Source organism: Canis lupus, chromosome 26, assembly GCF_048164855.1.
Source record: "Canis lupus baileyi chromosome 26, mCanLup2.hap1, whole genome shotgun sequence".
Lineage (NCBI taxonomy): Eukaryota > Metazoa > Chordata > Mammalia > Carnivora > Canidae > Canis > Canis lupus.
In genome coordinates, this window is record NC_132863.1 from 11,157,216 (window position 1) to 11,182,552 (window position 25,337).

The 25,337-nt window shown below is 35.4% G+C and overlaps 1 protein-coding gene across 8 annotated transcripts in view; it reads left to right on the forward strand.

Annotated features, from left to right (window-relative positions):
• TASP1 (taspase 1) overlaps positions 1-25,337 on the forward strand; it is a 315,899-nt gene that overhangs the window by 13,373 nt on the left and 277,189 nt on the right. For 7 of the 8 annotated variants that reach the window (XR_012018238.1, XR_012018237.1, XR_012018239.1 and 4 more), the window contains exons 3-4: positions 1,440-1,507; positions 4,606-4,674. Coding sequence is in view for 4 of the 8 variants with exons in the window: in XM_072800051.1 (XP_072656152.1) it covers positions 1,440-1,507; positions 4,606-4,674 (137 nt within the window). In the remaining 4 variants the exon portion in view is untranslated. Of the gene's footprint in view, positions 1-1,439; positions 1,508-4,605; positions 4,675-10,392; positions 10,664-25,337 lie in introns of all 8 variants that reach the window. The other variant, XM_072800054.1, reaches the window with a different exon arrangement.

The window sequence follows — 25,337 nt, forward strand, 5'->3', positions numbered from 1 at the left end:
CAGTGTAATTAAATTTTAGCTGACTCCTCTTGCATGTTAGTGGCTTAGATCCTGAGGCTACTTTTCCTTTGTTAAATAGAGAATTTAGCAAGTGTGAATCAGATATTAAAGATGTACAGTGGCCATGCTGAGACTTTTCACTTATTCAAAACAGAAGGATTTAAGTGTTAAATCCTATTAAAACTGTTATCCATACAGTAAAGTCATATGTATAGCAGTAGTGTCCCATGATTTGGGAAATAAATACTCCTGAAAGATTGGGCCCTGACATCTAAGTTGACAGGTATATTAGAGAACCATGAAGAAGAGAGGCCTGTTAAATATTGGTTCTCCTGAGAAATAGGATTAGAATTTGGGTGATTATGGATTCTTGTTGTTTTGGCATCTTTTTTGCCCTTTTGGGTCCCTGATCGATAGATTCATGGGCTAGTTCTTTCTGTGGTCTGAGGAAAGGTGGAGTAAGATTGTGTCACACAGTCTGTAGTCCCAAGTGAAAAGCCCTGAGGCTTAGAAATGCAGTTCTTAGCCTTCCTTCTGTTGGACCCTTATGGGGCCTTGGTGAATGGGTGAGAGAGTGATTCAGAGCTCTGTTAAAGAACTTTGTTTAAAAGCCTATTCATCCAGAGAGTTTAAGGGCCTTAGTTCTGGTTTCTTTCTTATTTAGATTATTCTCAAATCCCTAACTAAGCAAGTATTAATTTTTTTAGGGAAACAAATTTCAGAGCCATTCTCTTGAGGAAGTTGCTGGATGTTTAAGAGATGGGGACCACTGGGATTTCCAATAGGTGGGCTAGAATATGCTGTCACTGAGGTTTCAGAAACCCTCTGAGCTATATTCCAACAGCGAGAGGATGTAAAAAAGTGTTAGCGCATGGGAGTGGTGGTATTTTGTGGTTGTGGAGAGGTGGGATGTAACAGTCCTCAACTTTAAATGTTATTTAGAAACTACCTAGTTTTCTGAAGTTACTTTTTAGTATATGTGCTGCCAAAGCGAGCACTCTCAAGTTACTTTTAAGAATTCAGGATTCTGAACAGTAATTTACCAAATGGCAGGGACTTTCTAAGGGTCAGCAAAAAGAAACATGAAGGGACTCTGTCCCTGACACCTCCTGGGTTATCACCTCCAGACCAAAAAACTCTTGACTTTGGAGAGAGATTTTCGAAACTGGAGATCTTGATGGGGCCTGTTTGGGAATATGAGCTATTTCTAGTGACTCTGGCAGGAAAATAACCTTTGAAAAAGGAGCTAAGACATGGTGTTAAAAAGGCTTATGGTAGAGAAGGAGGCTATTAGATTTTGAAAACTCCATACATGTAGGACAGTGGTTTTATTGTGATCAGGAGAGTATCAATTTGTATGAACTATTTATATAATATATGTAAAGTTTCTGATATTTTAATGATTACTAACAACTGGTTGTTTTTTTTTTCCACTACAGGTGCAGGCTATCATTCTGAATCCAAAGCCAAGGAATATAAACATGTATGCAAACGAGCTTGTCAGAAGGTATGAGCAGAGTGTGTCTGATGGAAACATTTCAGTTTTGACCAGCTTTACCTTGAAATTCAGAATTTTAAAATTTGACTTATAAGATGGTCTTTACTTTGGACCATGAAATTATTTTGCTCATATTTGTGGGGTCTCTGTTTTGTTTTGTGTTTTTTATTCTCCAAATGATGCTTAGATCTTTCTCTTCCTTTCCCAGATTAAAGTCTGTGTTTTTGGAATTGTGGGCACATAATCATATATCTTTTAATCTTTGCAAAGGCATTGAGCTCCATAGGAGTAGGGAAAATAGTTCAAAGGCAGCTAGTGTGTCTTTCTATAAAGAGAAGAAAATAAATAATAAAAAATTAAAATCGGTGCTTTTCTTAGGGAGATTACCCTGTGCTTTTTCCTTCTGTTTTTCATTATGTAATTTGTATCATAACAAATTCATTGTCATTCCTGAGCTTAGTTTTACCCTTGTTCTTAGCTGTACTTTTTCTCTCTTTGGTTTTTGAGGCTTTGCTAAATTGTTGAATAGTTAAGTAGAGGCAGGAATGGACTCAGAAGAAATATTGTTTGTTTTTATTTTGATCTTGACTATATATACCCTTTTGGCAAAGCTACCATTATTTTTTGCAAATATAATGTTAATGGATATTATATTATCAAGTAAATATGGGTCTCTTCCAGCTCTTTTCATTTATATTTACATACCATTTATTTTTTTTTTTTATTTTTTTTTTTTTATTTACATACCATTTAAAAGAAAGATTATACTTTATTAGCGATCCAAGCTTTTTCTTATGACTGAAATCACATAAATAAATAATATTTTGTTATAGGGATTTTATTGTTTTTTTTTTTTTTAAATTTATGATAAAGCTAAAGGTTCTCTAAACTATTTCATATTTTTAATCTTTTTTTCAAAGTGTGAGATGTGGCAGCCTGGGTGGCTCAGCGGTTTAGCGCTGCCTTCAGCCTAGGGCATGATCCTGGAGACCCGGGATTGAGTCCCACGTCGGGCTCCCTTCATGGAGCCTGCTTCTCCCTCTACCTGTGTCTCTGCCTCTCTCTCTCTCTCTCTGTCTCTCATGAATGAATAAATAAAATCTTTAAAAACCAAAGTGTGAGATGTTCACATTGTCTGAAAAAAATAAGTTTTATATAACTATAGTCCTAGAATACTAATACAATTGGAATCTATAATCAGCCTCCTCAATCTACACAGTGAATGAACGTCTTAAAAGTTTAATGAGGAATACAACTCTTAGGTTTTGAGCATTTTCTTTGTTGACTAAATTGAAGCTTTAATAGTTCATTTAGAAATCAGTTTACCTTCTTTCCCATACCTTTATCCTTCAGACATAAGGTGATTTTATGGGCCTTTACGTTTTATAGTTTATATTACAAAAGAACATGATTTGTTGATCTCAATATATATATATATATATATATATATATATATATATATATATATATATATACACACATATACACATACATATACACACAGTATACAATATACAGTAGTCTGCCCTCATCCATGGGGGATATGTTCCAAGACTCCCAGTGGATGCTGAAACTGCCTATAGTACCGAACCCTATATGTATTATGTTTTTTCCTATGTATACATACATATCTATGATAAAGTTTACTTTATAAACTATAAACTTTATAAGTTTACTTTATAAACTAAACTACTTTATAAGCAGTAAGAGATCAACAACAGTAATTAGGGGATCCCTGGGTGGCTCAGTGATTTGGCGCCTGCCTTCGGCCCAGGGCGTGATCCTGGAGACCTGGGATCCGGTCACATGTTGGGCTTCCTGCATGGAGCCTGCTTGTCTCTCTGCTTGTGTCTCTGCCTCTCTCTCTCTCTCTCTGTGTCTCTCATGAATAAATAAATAAAATCTTTAAAAAAACAACAACGGTAATTAATAATAAAACAGTAATACTGTGTGTGTGTGTACAAAAGTTATGTGAATGTGGTCTCTTTCTCTGTGAAAATACCTTACTGTACATCACTCACCCCTTCTTCTTGTGATGATGTGAAATGATAAAATGCCTACTGATGGCATGAAGTGAGTGAATGATGTAGGCATTGGGGCATAGTGCTAGGCTATTATTAACTTGATGTTATGTCAGAAAGAGGATCATCAACTTCTGGACCATAGTTACTTGGGAGTAACTGAAATTGGGGATAAAGGAAACCACTGTAGTACCAAAAATGCTTTTGTCACAGGTATGTGTCCATTTAAAGATTCTGAAATATTTTTCAGTCTCTGTTTTCTATAGTGAGGGGCGTGGAAAGTAGTAACTGGGAGAAGATGTTGTTAGCTTAGTCTGAGATTCAATTATGTATATAAAATATGAATTATGAGGATATTTATATATTTTTTCTTTATCCAAATATTTATTTAGATTCCATTTAACATACTGTGCAATATTAGTTTCAGGTGCAGAATTAATTAAAGATATTATTTATTTATTCATGAGACACACAGAGAGAGACAGAGAGAGAGAGAGAGAAAGAGGCAGAGAGGCAGAGAGGCAGAGACACAGGCAGAGGGAGAAGCAGGCTCCATGTAGGGAGCCCGATGTGGGACTTGATCCCAGACTCAAGCATCATGCCCTAGGCCCAAGGCAGGTGCTAAACCACTGAGCAGTCCAGGGATCCCCACAGGTGCAGAATTTAGTAATTCATTACTTACATACAACACCCCATGCTCATCACAACAAGCACCCTCCTTTGAATTGTCAGGATATTTAAACCAAACTGAATCACATAATGTCTATAGCTATTTTGAATTGCTGTGTGATGAGTGAAGCCCTTTCATTTACTAAATTGCCTGCACTTTGCATTTAATGGCAGATTTTATTCATTGTCTTAATTTGTGTAAAAAGTGAACTATATCATGAATTATCCTGAATATAAAGCCTTGCTTGTTTTAAATCTAACTAGGTTATGTCTTGAAGTATGGAGTGGAACTAGTGATCAATTTTTATTAACTCTAAATGTCTCCTACACTTCTTTAAGGCTTTGGAAAATTTCTGGGTAGGTATGTTTGGGAAGTTGTGGTTTTACAATGAATAATCTCTCTCCTTGATTTCATAGGCAATTGAAAAGCTACAGGCTGGTGCTCTTGCGACAGATGCAGTGACTGCAGCTCTAGTGGAACTCGAGGTATTTCTTTTTTCTATGTTTTATTTAAAATATTTGTGAGTTTATGTTCATTATTCTTAAATAACATGAAAGTATTGAGTTAGTTAACCATCAGTTATAGGACCAGTGTTTCCCAACTGTACTAACAAATATATGAAGAAGCCTGTGATATTGTTAGGTTGTTTTCACTGAGGACTTCTCTGAATAGCATAAAAGTTGGCTAAATCCCACCCACCCACCCCTTTTTGTGAGATTCATGAATACAAAAGTTATTGGTGTTTGGATACTTAAATTTTCCTATAATGTTCAGTAGGAAAATTCCTGAAGTTAACTCCATTTCCCCAAAGTAATACATGTCCTCTTGTGTAGGAAACAGAAAATTACAGCTGTCTAGAAGTGTCTAAAGTAGAAGTGGAAGTTCCTCATAAATCTATCAATTAGATCTATATCCTGAAGCTGTGCTCTGTGAAGTGTGTCTTGTCCAGTGTGATTGTTAAGTTGGTCTCTGATTAACTGAAGACATTGAGAATTCAGTGGGGAGGCTCTCAAGGTCCCTATACTCATACTCTATAGTGAGGATCTCTCAGTTCTCATAATCTGGAATATTGAGGATGAATTTGTTCTGGTGATATTGAAGCCTTCAGAAGACTGACTGTTGCTCCAACTTAAAGAAGATAGATTTGTGTCAGTCTGTTTAGAGGATTATAGTGAACAAATGGTTTTCTGGTTGAGACCAATTGCTTGGAGACAAGATAGGAAGATAAAACAGTGATGAGTTGAGGTGGGAGGTGGATGGAGTGGGTTTCTCAAGTTGACTGAATTGTGGCCCTTTTGTTTAGGCTCTTATTTCAGAGTACCTTCCCAGTCGTAGCAGGCCTTGCTTTTTCCAATGAAAATTGCCCAGGAGTTTACCAGAAGGCCTGGCTGTGTTTTCTGTATATTTCTCTGCTTAGTTATGGAACTACACTTTTGTAGATTTTAATCTGTCCTGTTAATGCCTTCACATGGGTCCAAGTGTAGTCAAGGAAAGTGAATATAGATGATAGGTACAAGTTCTCTTGTAGTTTTGGTCTCTAACACATCTGACTTGGGATATGTGGCCCCTCGTGTTGTGACTGATACATCTTATATCAGCTGTATCAATCCTTTGCTCTGGGCACCTCACAGATTCTCCTTGACTCAATTTTTCCATTTATAATTTGGGGATAATTCCTATTTTATAGAATTCTGAAGATTGAGGTAACATATGACAAGCACTTGGGTCATTGTGTTGCACATAGTAAGTATCCCTGAAAAGTTAGTAATTATTACTGTTATGAAGTGCTTGGAAATGATATATATATAAGGTGGATATTTATGGTGATATCAATGACATGTTTTTACAATATCAAGAAAAGTTTATATATTGTGGATGAAAGGAAAAAAGTGCTACAAGAAAGAAGATTGATGTTCTTTTTTTTTTTTTTTTTAAAGAGGGGAATGGTTTATTTTTTTTTTTTATTTTTTATTTTTAATTTTTATTTATTTATGATAGTCACAGAGAGAGAAAGAGAGAGAGGCAGAGACATAGGCAGAGGGAGAAGCAGGCTCCATGCACCGGGAGCCCGATGTGGGATTCGATCCCGGGTCTCCAGGATCGCGCCCTGGGCCAAAGGCAGGCGCCAAACCGCTGCGCCACCCAGGGATCCCGAAGATTGATGTTCTTACCACCAGATCTTACCTTTACTCAAAACATAAGGAAGGCTTCATCTAACTTAATTCAGTTGTTAATTACAAATTACTCTCCTTTATGTGTAGGAGGATGTCCTGAAATTATTGGGAGTGCATGGATGGAGTCAGTGTGGGGCCAGGGAAAGTAAAAGAAGGTTAATGAGTGGTTGGAAGGTATACTATAATGGCAATTATGAATACAAAATTGAATAAAAATAAGTTTTTCTTTTGTTTTCATCTTAGAATAAATTTAACTTTCTGAAGTTGTACATATATCATGTTGAATATTTTATTACATTTTCCTCCAGCAATGAATCAATCATACTTTTAAAGAGTTTACTCATTTATGCTTAAAAATGATTAAAAATACATTCTGGAATAGTAAGTTACTGATGAATAAGTGAGGTTTATAGTTTTGAATGATGGCATCTGTTTTTTAAGAGTGTGGATATTAAGTTCTTTTTTAAACAAACTTGTTCTATTATTTTTGACTGGATTATGTTGTACAGATAATGGGAGCATTAGATACTGACCTGAGTGAGTTTAGTGTACTTCTCCCTTCTCACCCCCATTACTAAATTTGGAGAATAATTTCAATTAGTTGTTTAAGAATTCGTTTTTATGTGGAACCTTTGAAATATGTTAGTAGTTTAAAGGCTAAGGCTAACTGCAAGAATTTTCCTAAATCTTAAGAATTATGTTAGAAATCATGCTTATACTGCCCTCTGCAGTTTCAGTCACTTTGATTCACTACCTTTAAATAAGGTGAAGTTTTCAGGAGTTCAGTTGAAGTATTTTAATAGTTTGGGTCAACGAAACAATATAAGAAAATCAGATTTAAGTATTTTAAAAAATATTTTATTTATTTATTCATGAGAGAGAGAGAGGCAGAGACACAGGCAGAGGGAGAAGCAGGCTCCATGCAGGGATCCCGACGTGGGACTCGATCCCGGGTCTCCAGGATCAGGCCCTGGGCTGAAGGCAGCGCTAAACTGCTGAGCCACCCGGGCTGCCTGAATATTTTCTGTAATATAAGTAACATATCAAGTCTTTTCAGCTTACTGAAAAGAGAAAATCAGAGAGTCTGATTTATAATGTGTTGTTTAATTTAGGAGTACCTACTTTTCTTTAGTTTTGATCAATTTATTAAGTAAAGCTAACTCTTGTATTAATTGCTGAAATCATACCTTTTTTTTTTGTGACTTTGGGATGTACTCTTTTGAATAAAAAAAGAAAACCTTTTTTTTTTTTAAACATAGGCAGAATTCCTTGAATGCTTTACTGAATGTGAGCTGAAATGACTGAAATGGTTTAATGGTCCTTACTGGCTAGAAGGAATAACTGACCTTGTATTTAAAAAAAATATGAGAATTTGCACTTATTAAATAGTTGAAAGTACACTGATTTCAACTCCTTGGCATAGAGGAGGAAGAGACAAGGTAAAAGAAAAAGAAATTTATATATGTGTATATATATATACACACACACACACACACACACACACACACACATATACACTTACACAGGCCACCAGACACATTATTATTGAACTTTTTTTTGGAAACCAGTTACCTTGTGTAGTTTCATTATCCTCGTTTACCACAACAGACAAGTGGTGTCATCCTAAGACTACCACTTCTGTACACTAGAGAGATGTTTCTATCATTTAAATAAGTAAGGAGGTGAGTGCATAAGTTCCTGCCTGTTGAACTGACCAGTTTCTCTCCTCAGGGTTTTGGGAGGGAAAGTGCCCACCCCATTTGAGGTGTGTTCTGCAGTGTGGAAGTGAAAATGTTATGACACTAGAGTGCATTTTGTTTATCTTCAAAATGTGAAGAGGGAAATGGAAACAGTTTATAGATCATATTTTAATTTGTTAAACTGATTTGGTTTCATTGTTTCACTTAGCTATTTATAGCTTTTTTTGAGATTGTCCTTATAAACTGATGGGAAAATGGCTTTTATCCATTGGATAGTACCGTTCTGATCTCCTTCAGTGGAAAAGAGGTGTTATGAAACATCTTGATCTTTCTATCTGGGGTTGTTCATCTGGAAGGTAGTTGTTTTCATGGCTGCTTTTGGAATAGTTTTGGTTCAGATAGTGGCAGTGTAAACTCTAGACCATAATTTTGCACATTTCACACGGTATAACTTCTAATATGAATTTCTTCTTTGAGGAAATTGGCAATAGATCTGGATGAATCATGATGCAACTGTTAATGTAGAAAGTGTGCCACTGAGTCTGATGGAAAACAAGCTACTTGTAAAATACTTACTGAAGCTCCCTTGGCACATTGATTTTTTTTTTTCTAAAAAACATCTATTAAGGCCTGGTTTTAAATTTCTAATAAGGAATCTTGGGGGGAATTTGAATGACAGACTTTTGAGAGTTTTTTTGTAGTCTTGCATGAGAAAACTGATGAATCTGGCTGAGAGTTTGAATATCTTGGTGTAGGCTCTGAGAGATTTTGGCCAATTCATTTTGAAAACTGGTTATTTTGGTAGGTAGAATACTGTGCATTAAAATAGTGGTTGATATAGCTTGGAAACTTCATATAGTGAAAGGCAGCTTGCACAGACTTCTTTGTTAAAAATGTTTTGTTGAGTTTATATTATTCTAAGTGGATGCTGCAGTTCTTGTGTTGACTTGATTTGATTCATCCTTTAAGGCTTCCTATGGTCAGGAGAGATGGTAAGTCATGATTGAAACTAGTTTATTATCCAAATGCTTTAGCATTTAAAGAGCAGATTATATTGGGCACACGTTTCTATGTCTGTCTGCTAAAAGCAGTCTGTTGTCTTTGGGTCTCTCTGTAATCAAATGTAATGCTCGCTTATAAACTCTAAGAAAATTGTTTAAGAAGTAACTTCTTATAGATGGCTGATAGTTTGGGGTAGGAGAGGGAAAACAAGTATTTGCATTATTATATATTTATATTATTATATATAATATTGCTACACATTTATCTGTCTCTACATTCTTTTTTACCCAGAGCCAGCTGGCATAACACCATGCAATACTTTAAAGCAGGGATCTTCAGAATATCATCACTGTTGACTAGTCTGTTGTTGGGGCCTTAGTCCAGGTTCTGTGCAGCTACAGGATTAGGCCACACTCTCTTTTCTTGGGCTGGAATTGTGTGCCACAGTGGGAGAGAGCACCTAAGGCCTTCTAGTCCTTAAAATGCTTAGTGGTCATGGAAATGATATGGATTGCTGCTGGCATATGGGTAGGTCTAGGATGGAAGGGAACATTGGGAAGGGCTGATAAAACCCACTTTCTCTCAACAAACCTGTTCACAAGTTTGGTTGTGGAGTTTGGATGTGGAGTTTCTTTGTGAGTAGGCACTTAACCACATCCCGCCCCCTACCCTACCTCAGTGTTTGTTTTTTGTTGTTGTTGTTGCAGAAAAAGAGGGGCATTTGTTTTATAGGCATTTCTTTTATTTGGGAAGTTAGAAAATTATGTAAATAAATGAACATCTCCATTTTTCTGAACATTTTCTGCTTTGTAGAAATCATCTTTTCATAAACAGCGGATAGCTGAGTATTTTCAGTGGTTCCTTGCTTCCTCCTCTTTATCTCTCCCCCAAGGGGCTGAACACATTGGAAAGGCAGCTTGATGCATTTAACTCACATATATACAAGTGCCCATTAACTGCAATATGACTGATGAGTCTAATTTAGACCTAACACTCTTGAAAGTCTCATTTTTTCTCTTCAATTGATAATATCTTTTATTCTCTATAATGTGGGAGGATCTGTTTTTATGTATTTGAGGCAAGGAGTTTTACCTCTTATCCTTTGTAGTACTTAACCTGTTTTCATTGCATGAAATTTGAGTTTTGTCTTTAGATGCTCTTTTTCCTTTTTTTCCCCCCAACTTAGTATCATTGATTATTTCAGTCAAAGACCCCATTTTGCTTGTCCGTTTAGCATTATTTCCAGGGGTGCTTCAGTATTTCTGTGTATTCCAGCTGTTTATAGAGTCTTTATGTTTCTCTGCATTCTTTTGTTTTATTTTTTGAGGTGTACATACACAGTTACACTTCATGGAGTTGCATCCAGCCAAGTATCCATGTTCTTCTTGTGAAGAGGCAGAGAAAATCACCTCTCCCAAGAATTTCCACCTTCTGACCAAGGGAAATGTGTCCTGAGGAGCTGTACGCAGATGGGAGGCAACTTGTTTGCTTGTTCTGCTGCTAGAGCATTGATTTAATTAGAAGACAGGCTGTGGGTGGCCATGTGCAGACAAAGAAGCACCAGACATGTCGAGCCCAGTTAGCCTGGGACAGTAAAAGTAAGTTACACTCTTTTTAAAACACTTTGGAATACTGATGCTGATTCTTGCCTTTAGTACTAAGGGGCAACTTGTAACTTACTGTTTGTGTTTACACAGTAGGTACATCTGTTCTTTTTCTAGGACCCTAGACATTAAATGTGCTTTCTAGCACAAAGTACCTGCTTAATGCAAAAGCAGTGATTTTTTTTTCCTCTAATTTTTTTTAGAATAAAAAGAAAACTGCACCAATTATTACATTCTGATTTAATTTAACACTGCATCAAAACTGTGTATTAGTTTTTGATCAAGTCAAAACACTGAAGTACAGAGCTTGTTATATTTTACTTTGTACTGATGGGAACATGAAACACTTTTCACTTTTTTCTAGCCATTTCTTGAGGAGTTCTGTGGACCTTATGAGGTGTATTTATCTTGACTGAATCTCGAAGATATGGTCTAAGACGATACATAGCAGATCCTGAAGAACATATAGTTTTATATGTGAACCCTCATTTTGTTCTTGGAATTGTTACTCTGCAAGAACATACTACATTTTGAAATTCAGTTTTGAGCTACTAAAAGCTACACTTGGTAGTAGGGTGGAATTGGTGGTAATTTGTGTTTTGGCTGTGTGGAAGCAGCTTAGGTTTATGAATTGAGTCCTGTATTAGTAGAGATACTAGATTCATTGGCCCTTAGATTTGTAGTGTTGTGTTATTGAATCATTTTCTGTGTGTATGCTTGTGTGCATTTGGGGCATCAGTTTTATAATCGAACATCTACTGTTTTTTTTTTTTTTTCCTTTTTTGTAATTTCTGGGCTAAGAAGCTATTTCTGTATTCAGCAAAGTCACAGGCTGGTATCATGAAGGTCAGTTGGAAAGACTGCCCTTTGATTTTAAGTTTTTGCTCATTTTCCCAGATCCAGGCCTTTATTTAGAATCTGGAAAGGAATGAGGAAGAGACTATGTTACATGATTTTTAGGAATTCATCAAGCTCACATCCTAATTCCTGCTCTAAAACAGAACAAAATATAGCTTCAATTTTCTTTCGTTCATATTCTCTCTGTCCGTCTCTGTTTCTCTTTAGTTCTTATGTGTGTAGTAGGCTTTATGTAAATGTTAGAATAATGCAGGATTACATCTTATTGTAGCAGAGCAGACAACTTAGAATTGAATTCTAGCATCCCATTTGATGAAAGTTCTTTGGTCATTTCCACTGCCAGGGAGTTTTTACTGGTCGTCATTCTCACTCAGGGTCTAACCTCCTGCATGGTACACACGTTTCCTGGCAGTTCATGACAGACTTCTACTATAATATAGGCCATCAACACTGTTAACACTTATTAGGCTTCTTAGAAAATCCAGGGTGCAAAACTTATTTTTCTTTTCTTTTCTTGGAGTATGTGCAGATGTTAACATTTTCTAGTGTGTTGAAGTCTTTTTAATAAAAAGAAGTATTAAAAAGTTACTACTTATAAATTAGTACTACTCTTTTCTCCCCTCCAATTCTGATCATGTTCTCACTTCACATTTGATAGAAGGATGATTTAAGTTATTATGATTCCATGGTCTGTTAGGTTCTTTTTGAGTGATGTTTCCATGTTACTGTCAACATGGTTAAAAGGTGTAAAGGGAAGTGTAAGTGGATGCCAAATTTAGCTCTAAAGAAACAGCTACATTTGTCTTCTATTGTAACTCATGTGGAAAGGACAATTTCAGGTACTGTGTGTGCTAACCTCTTCCTGGACATCTTAAAGAATCCAACTAAAACAAAGTTTAAAACTATTTCAGATGTGCAAGTCTATTGAAGCCAATATTTTATTTTAGAGATTTGTGTTGTGTTTGACAAGTAACTCTTTGTACTGCAATTCTGTGGCTTTCAATAAAAAAAAAAACACATGAAAATAAACTGCTGTGATGTCGTTTTTCTGTTTTTATGTTCTATTTTTTTTTGCAAATTAGGCTGATTAATAATAGAAAGTAGATGATTATAGATGTACAGTGCTTTTTATTAAAATATTTTTTGTAAGAGAGAAAAGTATACTTCCATTTTTTTTGACAGAATATTGTATGCCAGATTAACAAATGCTCTAATGACAAGTATCAACATTTGTTGCATTTATTCTGACATTTCTAGAAGAGTTTGGATGTTTCATGATGATCATAAAAAGTCTTAGTTCCTAATACACGTGCTGTTGTGTGTGAGGGTTTTTTTTTCCTCCAACATAAAATATGTTGTCTTTTTTGTTACTGAATAGTTAAAAAGAAATGAACTGTCGCAGATACTAAAACTGGGTATTTAATGTAACATATTTGACTCAAATGTTCATAGAGTGTGATGCAAACAAATGTTCTCTCAACTTACATCCAGGATAGCTAAAATATTACTTTAACACATGTTAAAAGTAGAGCAGTGTAACTATTTGGCTAGATATAATTCCGGGCTGTCTAAGTTGAGTAATTTCCTCAGGCATTCCAACTTTGATCAACCACAGCAAGAACTTTTAGTATGTCTGTAAAGCAGCCAGTGCATCTGTAAATATGTCCTGAGGTAGAGAGAATAGAGAATGCCAAAAAAAGAAAGAATACTTTCTGTTGTTAAGGAGCAGTTACAGAATGAAAATGGAAAGTTTTTTGTTTCTCTAGGAACTCTTTTTTAGATCATTGAGCCTCTGATGTGTAAGTATGCCCTGTGGTTCTGTATTAATGAATGAAAGATACTTTATTTGGGCCCAGTAAAAATGTTTTCTGGCTAACTGCTGCTGAACTTAGTGGTTAGAGTCCATTAATTCTTAAACTTTACAGTCTTTATTAATGTAATGTCAATTGGCTAAAAACCTAAAATAAACAATAGTGCATATCAGTCAAGTGTGTCTTGTGCCCACATGGTCTTGTTTTCCAGAATAATTCTAAGAACAGGCAGTGTCACTACAGAAATCATCTCATATACCTTTGTTTTTCCACACATGGATGAAAATAGGTTTTCTGGGTTTTAGTGACCTGAAAATGAATTTGCAAATACCTTCTGGTTTCTATATACAAACATTAAGAGTATTTATAATGGTAAATTGCCCTGTGCTATGTTGGGAGCTGCGCACGTCTCCTGTATTTTTTGACACACCATGCTCTTAACAAATGGCTATCACTTGCCTGGAGATTTTTTTTTTTTTTTTTAGAGATTTTATTTATTCATGAAAAACACACACACACAGAGAAAGAGAGAGAGAGAGAGAGAGAGAGAGAGAAAGGCAGAGACATAGGCAGAGGGAGAAGCAGGCTCTATGCAGGGAGCCTGATGTGGGACTTGATCCTGGGTCTCCAGGATCACACCCTGGGCTGAAAGCAGGGGCTAAACTGCTGAGCCACCCAGGCTGCCCACCTTGAGATCTTTTAAAGAGTTAACAACTACTTGCCTACTGGATATATATTTTTTTAATATAAATTTATTTTTTATTGGTGTTCAATTTGCCAACATACAGAATAACACCCAGTGCTCATCCTGTCAAGTGCCCCCCTCAGTGCCTGTCCCCATTCACCCCCACGCCCCGCCCTCCTCCCCTTCCACCACCCCTAGTTCATTTCCCAGAGTTAGGAGTCTTAATGTTCTGTCTCCCTTTCTGATATTTCCTACCCATTTCTTCTCCCCTCCCTTCTATTCCCTTTCACTATTATTTATATTCCCCAAATGATTGCCTACTGGATATTAAATCAAATGTTCTATGTAGCTTCTTTCTGACCTTGTTTTCTGTAGTCCTGTGATACCAGATACCATGACCTCTAATTAGTCCCAGTTGTGAAAATTCTGCTTTTTAGGTCAATATTGTATCAAACATTAGGATGAATCCATAGTCTTGTAATTTCCATGTGGCAGAGCTCTATGATTGTCCACATTTTTCAATTACTCAAAACAAGGTTAACACAGGTAAATTAACTAATAGTAAAAAAAAAAAAAAGTTTTTATCTTCTTTTCATAGAGTTTTTTTTTTTCCATAAATGGACAAAAGGCAGTATAATTGATAGATTTATGGCTTTTAAACCCATCCCCTATATCCTGAAAAAGGTGCAGACAAATGGTGAATGGGCAAATTAGGGAGGGTGGGTAGGGGAAGGATAAAGCCTGGGAAAGCTAATTGTGATTTCATAGGCAGGGTACCAGATTTCTGAGTTGGTTACCTTGTTATTATTTCTCCAAGAATTTTTCTTCTTGTAAATATTGTCCATCTGAATGCTATAATTTTTGAAGAACTTAATAGTTGTTTGATTTCATGTGCCTACTGCCTTGATCTTGAAATCACTAGAGTTCACGCTGAAATGAGAGCCAACTTTTTTTTTTTTTTTTGAGAGCCAACTTTTATAAATTATGTGGGATCTGGTATCTAATTTATAGACAGATTCTTACTATCTTTTAATTATTTTACTGATTCTCTTTGTCAGTTTTTGCATTATCTGAATATTGACACCACTGCCCCCTGCTCCCCCCACCATGTAACTGTGTAAGTTTTATGAGAGTGTGTGTTTTGTTTGTTGTTTTTCTGCTCCAAACTACTAGCCCCAAAGAGAGTATCATGTTTTATCATTTTGATAATGGCAGTTCACCATTAAAGTTGTAGATTAAGTTGACTAATAGTGACTAAGGTAGTCTTGAGAAAAATACCATGATTCATCATTCTTGTGGATTCTGGATAGAAAGCTTAACTGACTCATTTGTAGAAGCAAAAACGTATTATAAATTCCAATCATTATAATCAGAAAATATGTGGCATTTCTGACCACTAATCTGGCTCTTCTTAGTAAATTGTGTTGACACATGGTAATTAGACTACAGTGCAGGTTAAGTGGCCTACTTCTGTATTTATACTTCTTGTTTAAGTAGCAAGAAGGAAGAATATTCAATATTTTAAATATCCAACTAAGTATCAGAATGAAATGATTTGTTTGAATTGACATTTTTTTTTAAAAAAAAAGATATTTATTCATGAGAGACACACAGAGGCAGAAACATAGGCAGGAGGAGAAGCAGGCACCCTGTGGGGAGCCCAATATAGGACTCTTTCCCAGGACCCTGGGGCCAGAGCCAAAGGCAGACGCTCAACCACTGAACCTCCCAGGTTCCCCAGAACTGGCATTTATGTCAAAGAGCTCCTTTGCCTGAAATCTGTATTGTATATTCAGTTTTCACTGAAGACAGCAAAGCTCAGATTTTACATCAGAAGCTTGATAGCTTATTAATTGTTGGGCCCATGGTTGCAGAAGGGACAGTTCACAGATATGTGTTGATTGGCCCGTAGATTAGTTATTAAAAATTAGAATTTGTTGCCAACATTTAAAAGGAGACTAAAAAATCTGGATTTCTAACTTCTCTTGAAAAAATGAGACCTGGCCACGTGGAACGTGCATTCTCTCAGGGCTTCTGTCTACTAGGGCTAAGTGACAGCTGCCACTTTTGAACTATAGGAGGCTTTGTAATTAAGACTATTTCAGGGCAGCCCTGGTGGTGCAGCGGTTTGGCGCCGCCTGCAGCCTGGGGTGTGATCCTGGAGACCTAGGATCAAGTCCCGCATCGAGCTCCCTGCATGGAGCCTGCTTCTCTTCCTCTGCCTGTGTCTCTGCCTCTCTCTCTGTGTCTATGAATAAATAAATAAAATCTTAAAAAAAAAAAAGACTGTATTTCAGCTCAAGGTAAAGCTGAAAAGAAGGCTTGGGCAGATACACAAACTTTTGTCTTGTGGGAAGGACCAAGAAAATGAATTGATAGCTTAGCAGAGATTTCTATCAGAAGTAAGTAAAACTGGAATGAGCTTTGATTTAATTTTTTGCAATTGGAATTGGATTGAAATATTAACTTACTATTTTGAAAATGAACTTCAAACTAAAGAGTTTTCAAAAAATTTCCCATTGGAGCAGTTTGAATCAGAACCAAAGTTTCTCACTCCAAAGAGTTTAGAGCTGGAGCTAAAGCAGATCAAAATACTGTATGACCCAACTAAACTTGAACTAAATTGTTCCTTTATTTACTTCTTGTCTTAGGAGTAAAATATTATTTTCAGTGTTTGTGGCAAAGAATGTACTAGAAATGACCGTAAGTACAAGCATATTGCACTGATTTCTGAACTTTGTCTTGGTAACTTCCTAAAGGATATTTAGCTTCTAACATCATTTATCTTATCTTGATTCTACTACTATTTAATGGAAAACATACTTAGAAAAATTGTTGACTTGCACATAATATTTGTGGCTGTATCTGTGATGATTACCCAGAAAGCTTTGTATGTCCTTTTCAGTAATTCTCTCATTTGATTAATCTTTTTCCAATTCAACAAATTTTTCTTCAATAAAAGTTGAATCTTGGCTCCCAAAGTGGTTAGCTTTTGTAGCCTCTCAGTTCATTTGTGTTTTCTTGCTTTCCACCTCTTCCATACTGTTGCTGATAGATGCCTTTATTTTTTAAGATTTTAGAAAATATTTTATTTATTTATTTGGAAGAGAGAGAAAGCGAGGGTGGGGGAGCAGAGGGAGAAGCAGACTCTTCTAAGTAAATAATCTTAAAAAATGTATAAACTACATTATAGTTCCAAAACTTTTTATATTTTTTATTTATTTTTAATTTTTTATTCATGAGAGACACAGAGAGAGAGGCAAAGACACAGGCAGAGGGAAAAGTAGGCTCTATGCAGGGAGCCTGACATGGGACTCGATCCTGGGACTCTGGGATCATGTCCTGAGCCAAAGGCAGATGCTCAACCGCTGAGCCACCCAGGCGTACCAGTTCCAAAACTTTAATGAAGTGTAATATACACATAGAAAAATATACACATTTATTGTAATGGACAGTTCCTTGAATTTTTTAGAGTGAACATATCCTCATGGAACCTGCACCCAGATGAGGAAACACAACATTTGCAGCTCTCCAGGAGGCTACTTATGCTCCCTTATAGTCACTCCAGGGTAAAGCCACATCTGAAATGGAATTGTGCTGTTTGTTAGTCTTGAGTCTGCTTTTTTTTTGGTTTTTAATTGACGTGAAATTCATAGAACACAAAATTACTAATTTTAGAGTAATTCAGTGGCATTCAAACATTCATAATACTGTACCACTACCACCTTCTGTCTTGTTCTGGAAACATTTTTCTCCCTCCAAAGGGAACCCTGTACCATTAAGCAGTTGCTTTCCATTCCCTCTTCTCCTAGCCCCACAGTAACCACCAATCTGCTTTGTGTCTCTATGGGTTTACCTATACTGGATATTTCATATAAATGAAATCATACAATATGTGATCTTTTGTTTTGACTTCTTTAACTTAGCATAATGTTTTTAAGGTTCTTTCATATCATAGCATGTATCAGTACTTCATTCCCTTTTATATTTTATTCAACATTGTTCACGCTTAGGACGCAATTTGTTTATCCCTTCATCTATTGGTAGACAATCCAAGTTATTTCTACTTTTTCACAGTTGAGAAAAGTATTGCTGTGAACATTCTGTACAAGTATTTGTTTGAGTACCAAATTGTTAGGTCATACTAACTGCATGTTTAACTTTTTGTGGATTCATCAAACTGTTTCCACGGCAGCTGACCCATTATATATTACCGATAGCAGTGTATAGTTTCTCTACGTTCTTGCCAGCACTTGCTCTTTTTTTGTCTTTGTGATTATGGCCATCCTCATAGATGTGAGGTGATATATCACTGTGGCTATGATTTTTATTTCTCTAATGATTAATGATGTTGAGCATCTTTTCATGTGCCTGTTGACCATTTGTCTATCTTCTTTTCAAAGAAATGTCAATTGAAGTCTATTCAAGTCCTTTGGCCATTTTTGAATTGGGTTGTTTTTTGGTTATTACTGAAAGTTGTAGGAGTTCTTAATATGTTCCAGATACTATATTAATATTTCAAGTCTGAAATTATGTCAAAATAAACACTTGAAAGGAAAAATAAAATTGTAACTACTCCCATAGTTTTCTTGTCTTTTCATTATGGCCCTCTGTCCATGCCCAGTACCCCTATCTCTTGGCCTGTTTCATTTTTCTCCATCATATATACTTCTATGTCATATGCGATCTAATATATTTTATTTCTATTGTCTGTCTCCCTTAGCTAGAATGGAGGCTCCATGTGGGAAGGATATTTTTCTGTATCCCCTAATTTTGCTGTATCCTCATGGTTTACATAATGGATTTACAAACTATGGCCTGAAAGCCAAATCTGGACTGCTGCCTGTTTTTGAATGGTCCACAAGCTAAAAATGATTTTTACCTTTTTAAATGGTTGGAAAAAAAATCAAAAGAATAATGCTTCATTACACCAGAAAATTATATGAAATTTAAATTTCAGCGTTTATAAATGAAATTTTATTGGAACAAAGCCATGCTTATTCATTTTTGTATTTTCTCTGGTTGCTTTCATGCTACAAAGGCAGAGTTGAGTAGTTGTAGAATTGCCTGTGTGTCCCACAAAGCCTGAACTATATATATAACTGGTACTTTACAGAAAGATTTGCCTGGCATATAGGTATCTAGTAAATATTTGTTAAATGAATGAGACTTAACCTATACCACCACACAGGAATCTAAATTGGAAATCTTTCAGTAATCCAGTTCTCGAAAGTTTGACCTTAATTAGCTGCTAACCAACCAAACAAAAAAAATCCCTAAATGATTTTTTGGTAATATATTTTCATTGGTCTCTATTTATCCTGTAAATAGTGAGAATTGATGATAAAATACCAGGGAATTTGTAATTCTTAGGAGAGTGTCAGCTAGGGTAGGTGTACCACACAGGTTTTACCAGTGTTAGTTTAAAAAAGACTATAACAACATGGGTATATATCCTGTTTTTATTACTCTTTAAAAATTCAGCAAATTGTTTTACAAGCTGTTTGCTTTTTCCTTCTTTCTCATCAGCTTTAGATTAATAAAGCTACCTGCTTATTAATGAAGGCAATAAAATAATTTTGATATACTTAATTTGAATAAGAAGTCATATTATCACATAATTTTATTCTACTGTGTTTTATTCATCTAACGATGTTTGTTGATTTGCATTAGAATAATGATATTATACTGACATTAGTAATTTCCTATAAATGTCTAACTTCTTAAAGGAAGATTAGAAATTGGACAAATACAAATCATTTTGTATAAAAATGATTTTATAATGTACCAGTCTTTTTTTTTTTTAAGATTTTATTTATTCATGAAAGACACACAGAGAGAGGCAGAGACATAGGCTGAGGAAGAAGCAGGCTCCCTGCAGGGAGCCCGATGTGGGACTCCCAACACAGGACCCTGGGATCATGCCTTGAGCCAAAGGCAGACGCTCAACCACTGAGCCACCCAGGCGTCCTGCCAGTCTAGTTTTTGTATAACATTTGAAAGCTAAATTGCTTGCGTCTGTAAGAGCTGTTAATAGAGGTCTCATAATAGATCCCCAGAGGTACAGTATACCCTATAGCCTTGCAAACAGTTCTTATTTTATGTATTCAGCAAAGGACATTAAATGGGTAATGCAGGTTGTAGTTTATAGTGAAAGAGTAATGTTTTGCAGATCCTTGCTTGGCTTGGTGTTTCCAGATTTTAAGAGGAAAGGGTTTACGTGTCATGATGGGAGTGTAGCTCCTGACTTACATTCTTGGCTTTTCCTACTCTCTCTTTGCTAGGTCAAGCAGAGGGATCTTACTTTTTAAAACTTTTGTCTCCTCTGAAAGTTATGAGTATGCTTAAAAAATACTTTGCTTTTAAAATTTCATCTTTTAGAAACTGAAAGTGCTATTGCTTGAATTTATATCATTTCTCTTTTAATTGTGAAAAGTTTGGATTCTTGATACTCTTACCTTATTCTGGCATTTCTCTGTAAGAGTAACTTGCAAGAATCAATAAGTGTCAGCTTAAGGGATTGTAGTTCACAGTGATCAATTATTCTGTTTATCTCTAGGTGTAATTAACTCCTGTTCATTCAATCTGCAAATATTTATTGAGTACCTACTAAATGACAAACATTACATTAGACATTGGGATGCAACACCTTTTAAAAAGACAAAATTACTGTACTTATGGGGCTTAACATTCTATGGAGAGAATTAGATACACAAAAAGTACATATAATGTCAGGTAGTAAAAAGTGCCATAAAGAAGCATAAGATAGAGGAAAAAAATAATTGGAGAAGTTGGTGAAATGCTAATAACTCAATAAGGGGAGGGTCCTTTGATACCATTTGAGTAGAGACCTGAATGAAATGGAGGAAAAAGCCATATGAAGATGTTGGGAAAGGGAGTTTTTGGTTACAGGGAAAGAAAAGTACCCTATCATCCCTTCTTATTCCACTTTATTCTTCTTTATAACACTTATCACCATGAGACATCAGCTATTTATACGTGTGTGTATGTTTCTGCACACACACGTGCACAGTCTTTATTTATTGGCTGTTTTCTCCTACTAGAATCACTCACTAAGCTCAGCATTTCAAAAGAATAAATAAATAAATGTAAAAGCCCTGAGGTGGGAATGTACTCTGTGCTCATGGAATTGCAAGAAGTCAATGTGGCTGGTACATAGGATGTAGAATGTGTGAGGAAGGGGCCTGATCATGTAGGGCTTTGTAAACGTTGGAAATTAGGACTTTAGATTTTATTCTAAGTATTATGGGAAACATTGTAGGTTTTTGAAAATGAGAGTAATAGGATCTGACAGATTTTAGAAGGATTGCTTGCTACTAATTGGGCATAATGATTTCTAGTTGTACAAAGTGATTCAGATCAGAAAATCAACAAATGACATTTAAAAAACATATTTTTTATGATGGAAAAATTAGTATGTAGGTGATCAGTTTATATCAAGTGAGGGGTACACTTCTTTTTTTGTCAGTTTTATCAAGGTATAATTTATATAAAAAATTCACCAATTTTAAGTGTATAATTTGATGTTATGACAAATGTATACAATCATGTAACTGCCAGTACAATCATGATATATAACATTTCCATCACCTCCAAAATTCTGTCTTAATGCCTATCTGCAGTGGATCCCTTTCTCTCAGTGGCCCCTGGCAACCACTGTCTGCTTTTTATTATAATTTGACCTTTTCCAGAATTTGGAGTAAATAGAATCATGTATAATAAATATTTGGTCTTTTGTGAGTGGCTTCTTTCATTAGCATAGTGCTTTTGATATTCCTTCATATTGTTGAGTATATTAGGGGTTTATTCCTTTATTGCTGAGTAGTATTTCATTGTGTTGATACATTATAATTTGTTTCTATGTACTAGTTGATGGGCATTTGGGCTGTTTACAGTTTTTGGCTGTTCTAATTAAAGCTGATATGAACATTTCTATTCAAGTCTTTATGTGGACATATGCTTTCATTTTTTTTGGATAAATACTCAGGAGTAGAATTTCTGGATCTATGGTAAGTATATGCTTAACTTTAAAGAAACTGCCAAGCTATTTGCTATTTTCATTCTCACTAGCAATGGATGAGGGCTGCAGTTGTTCCACATGTTTTTTTTTTTTTTTTTTTTTTAGCATCACAATCTCTTTATTATGATTTTACATTCTTGCCAATACTTAATATTGCCTGTTTTTTTAATTTTAGCCATTTTATTATTTTATTATAATTTTAATTTTAGCCACGCTAGAGGTCATGTAGTGGTTTTAACTTGCATTTCCTTAATGGCTAATGATGTTATGCATCTTTTCATATGTTATTTGCAATCAGTACATAAAATGGTTTGCCTTTTAGGGATGCCTGGATGGTGATCCTGGATCCTGGATACCTCAGGGTGTGATCCCCAACTCCTGGGATCGAGTCCTGCATTGCGCTTCCTGCATGGATCCTGCTTCTGCCTCTGCCTGTGTCTCTGCCATTCTCTCTCTCTCTCTGTGTGTGTGTGTGTGTCTCTCACGAATAAATAAATAAATAAATTCTTTAAAAAAAATTGTTTGCCTTTAAAAACTTTGGATTTTTGTCTTACTGAGGTGTGCAGATTTTTTATATATCCCGGATATAAGTCCTTTACCTTTTTGTATGTTTTGTAGAATTTTTCTCCCAAGTTGTGGGTTTATTTTTTTATTATTTTACTTTATTTTTAAAAGATTTTATTTCTTTATTTATGAGAGACACAGAGAGAGTGGTAGACACACAGGCAGAGGGAGAAGCAGGCTCCCCGTGGGGATCCTGATGATCCCCAGGACCCTGGAATCATGACCTGAGCCAAAGGCAGATGCTCAACCACTGAGCCACCCAGGTGCCCCTGATTGATTTTTTTAAAAGAAACTTTTAATTTTAAAATTGTTTTGGATTTAAAGAAAAGTTCAGAAGATAGTATAGAAAATTCCAATATACTCAACACCTGATTTCCCCTATTATTAACATTTATATTAGTATATTTTTCTCAATTAATTAACCTGATTTGATAGATTATAATTAACTAAAGTCAATACTTCCTTCAAATTTCCTTCATTTTTACCTAATGTAAATACTTTTTCTGTTCCAAAGCGTTTTTCACCTTAGATTATTATATCTTAGAAGTTGAATTTATTTTTTTTATAGCTCCTTTTCTTTCCTTTTTACCCTCGTGTTTTCCTATACCCATGTGAACATATAGAGTATGTTTAGAAGAGTGATATTAACATTGTTAGCTAGCACTGGAATTGTTTGCTAATTCTATCGTTTGTCATTTCTACATTTTTTTTATTGTTTGTAATTTCTTCTGGTAATAAGCCATAGTTTTCTGCTTATTTACATGTCTGGTCATCTTTGGTTTTATACTAAACATTGTGAATTTTATATCTTTGGGAATTGGGTATTTTACAACTGTGCTTTGGGATACTTGTTCGTGTAAATCATTTTGATATTTTTGAGGCTTGCTCTAAAACTTTGTTAGTGCAGGTCTAGAGTAAGCTTTCTAAGGCTAATTTGGTTTGATTTTTGTGGCATTATCTTCTGAGCTTACCCTGATACCCTCACTCTGGCTGATGGAAAGACAACTTATTTTCACTTTTGTGTAAACTCCAGAAATTGGTCAGCTTACTGTTTTCCAGGGCTTTTTCCTTTGGCCTTGGTAGTTCCCTAATAAATATATGCAGACTAATACTTAAAGACTCTGAATCTCTGGACTTCTCTGTATGTAACTCTTTCCTCTTTGTACCCTGTACTGCATATTCTAGCCTTCCTGGCTTCCTTAAACTCATAACGTTGTCTCCTCAACTCTGGAAGAGCATTGGCTCTCTTTTGGGTTTCTCTTCACTGTGCTATGGCCTGGAAAGTATCTCTGGGAATTAAGTTGAGGCATCTGATTTGTGTCCCTTCTTTCAGGATCATAGTCCTGTGCTGGCTATTGATTGAAGTCCACTTGTTATATATTTTGCCTGATTTTCTAGTTAGAAGATAAATATAATCCCTATTATGCCTTAATTGTCAGAAGCAGAAGTGCAGTAGACATACTTTTGAAGTTATCAATATATATCTACTTAAATTTTTTTTTTAATTTTTAAGTAATCTCTGTACTGTATGTGGGGCTCAGACTTATACCCCCCCAAATCAAAAGTCACATGCCTTACTGATTGAGCCAGGCAGGTGCCTCTGAAATTATTAATATATTTTGAAGTAGGAGAAATATTTTTGAAAAAATTGCTTCTAAGATATCCTTTAATTTTCTTATATACTTTTTCTTTTTTTTAAATTTATTTTTTATTGGTGTTCAATTTACCAACATACAGAATAACCCCCAGTGCCCATCACCCATTCACTCCCACCACCCGCTCTCCTCCCCTTCTACCACCCCTAGTTTGTTTCCCAGAGTTAGCAGTCTTTACGTTCTGTCTCCCTTTCTGATATTTCCCACACATTTCTTCTCTCTTCCCTTATATTCCCTTTCACTATTATTTATATTCCCCACATGAATGAAAACATACAATGTTTGTCCTTCTCCGATTGACTTACTTCACTCAGCTTATATACTTTTTCTTATGTATTTTTAAAATGTCAAATTTAAACCATCATGCAGTAGTCATTTTCAGAATAACTTTGTTTGTGATTTCCAATTGGATTATGTTAAAAATTTTGCAGAGCTGATTAACCGATATATTATATTTCAAAGATTGTTGAGATAGTATATACACTGGTATGATCTTATGTGATAATTACTACATATAGGTAGATGCTTTATATTTTTCTCACATTTTAGTTCCTTTTCTATACTTTGAAGATACACATGCCTAGGCAAAGGAGGTTATATGCAGTTAAAAAAAAACAAACAAAAACAAAACCCCAAACCTTTGTAATGTGGTAATTTACTTGCTAATAATCTCTTTTGCTCTGTTCTCAAAGTATGAAATGATCCAGGGCAAGAATTCAGTCTTTGTCTGTTAAACCATAATCTTTCTTTGGTTGTCATCTCTTTCCCAAGATTTAATTATTAACTGATTTAACTACAAATATTAGGTTGGAAGACCTTAATCAAAATCCTTAGGTCTAATTATGCATACTCTTCTCCATCTTATAAAATGCCCTTTCTTACTCATGGTTTTATTTGTCTCTCTAGTTTTACAGTTCTGATCCTTTTCCCTCTTTTCTCTCTCTCTTTTTCTATTCCTACTACTATAATTTCCATGCCAGGTAGTTAGTATTTTAAGCGTATGTTGTAAAATAGCCCTCAGTTTGATCTCACTGATTTCAGTCGGCTCCTCTTC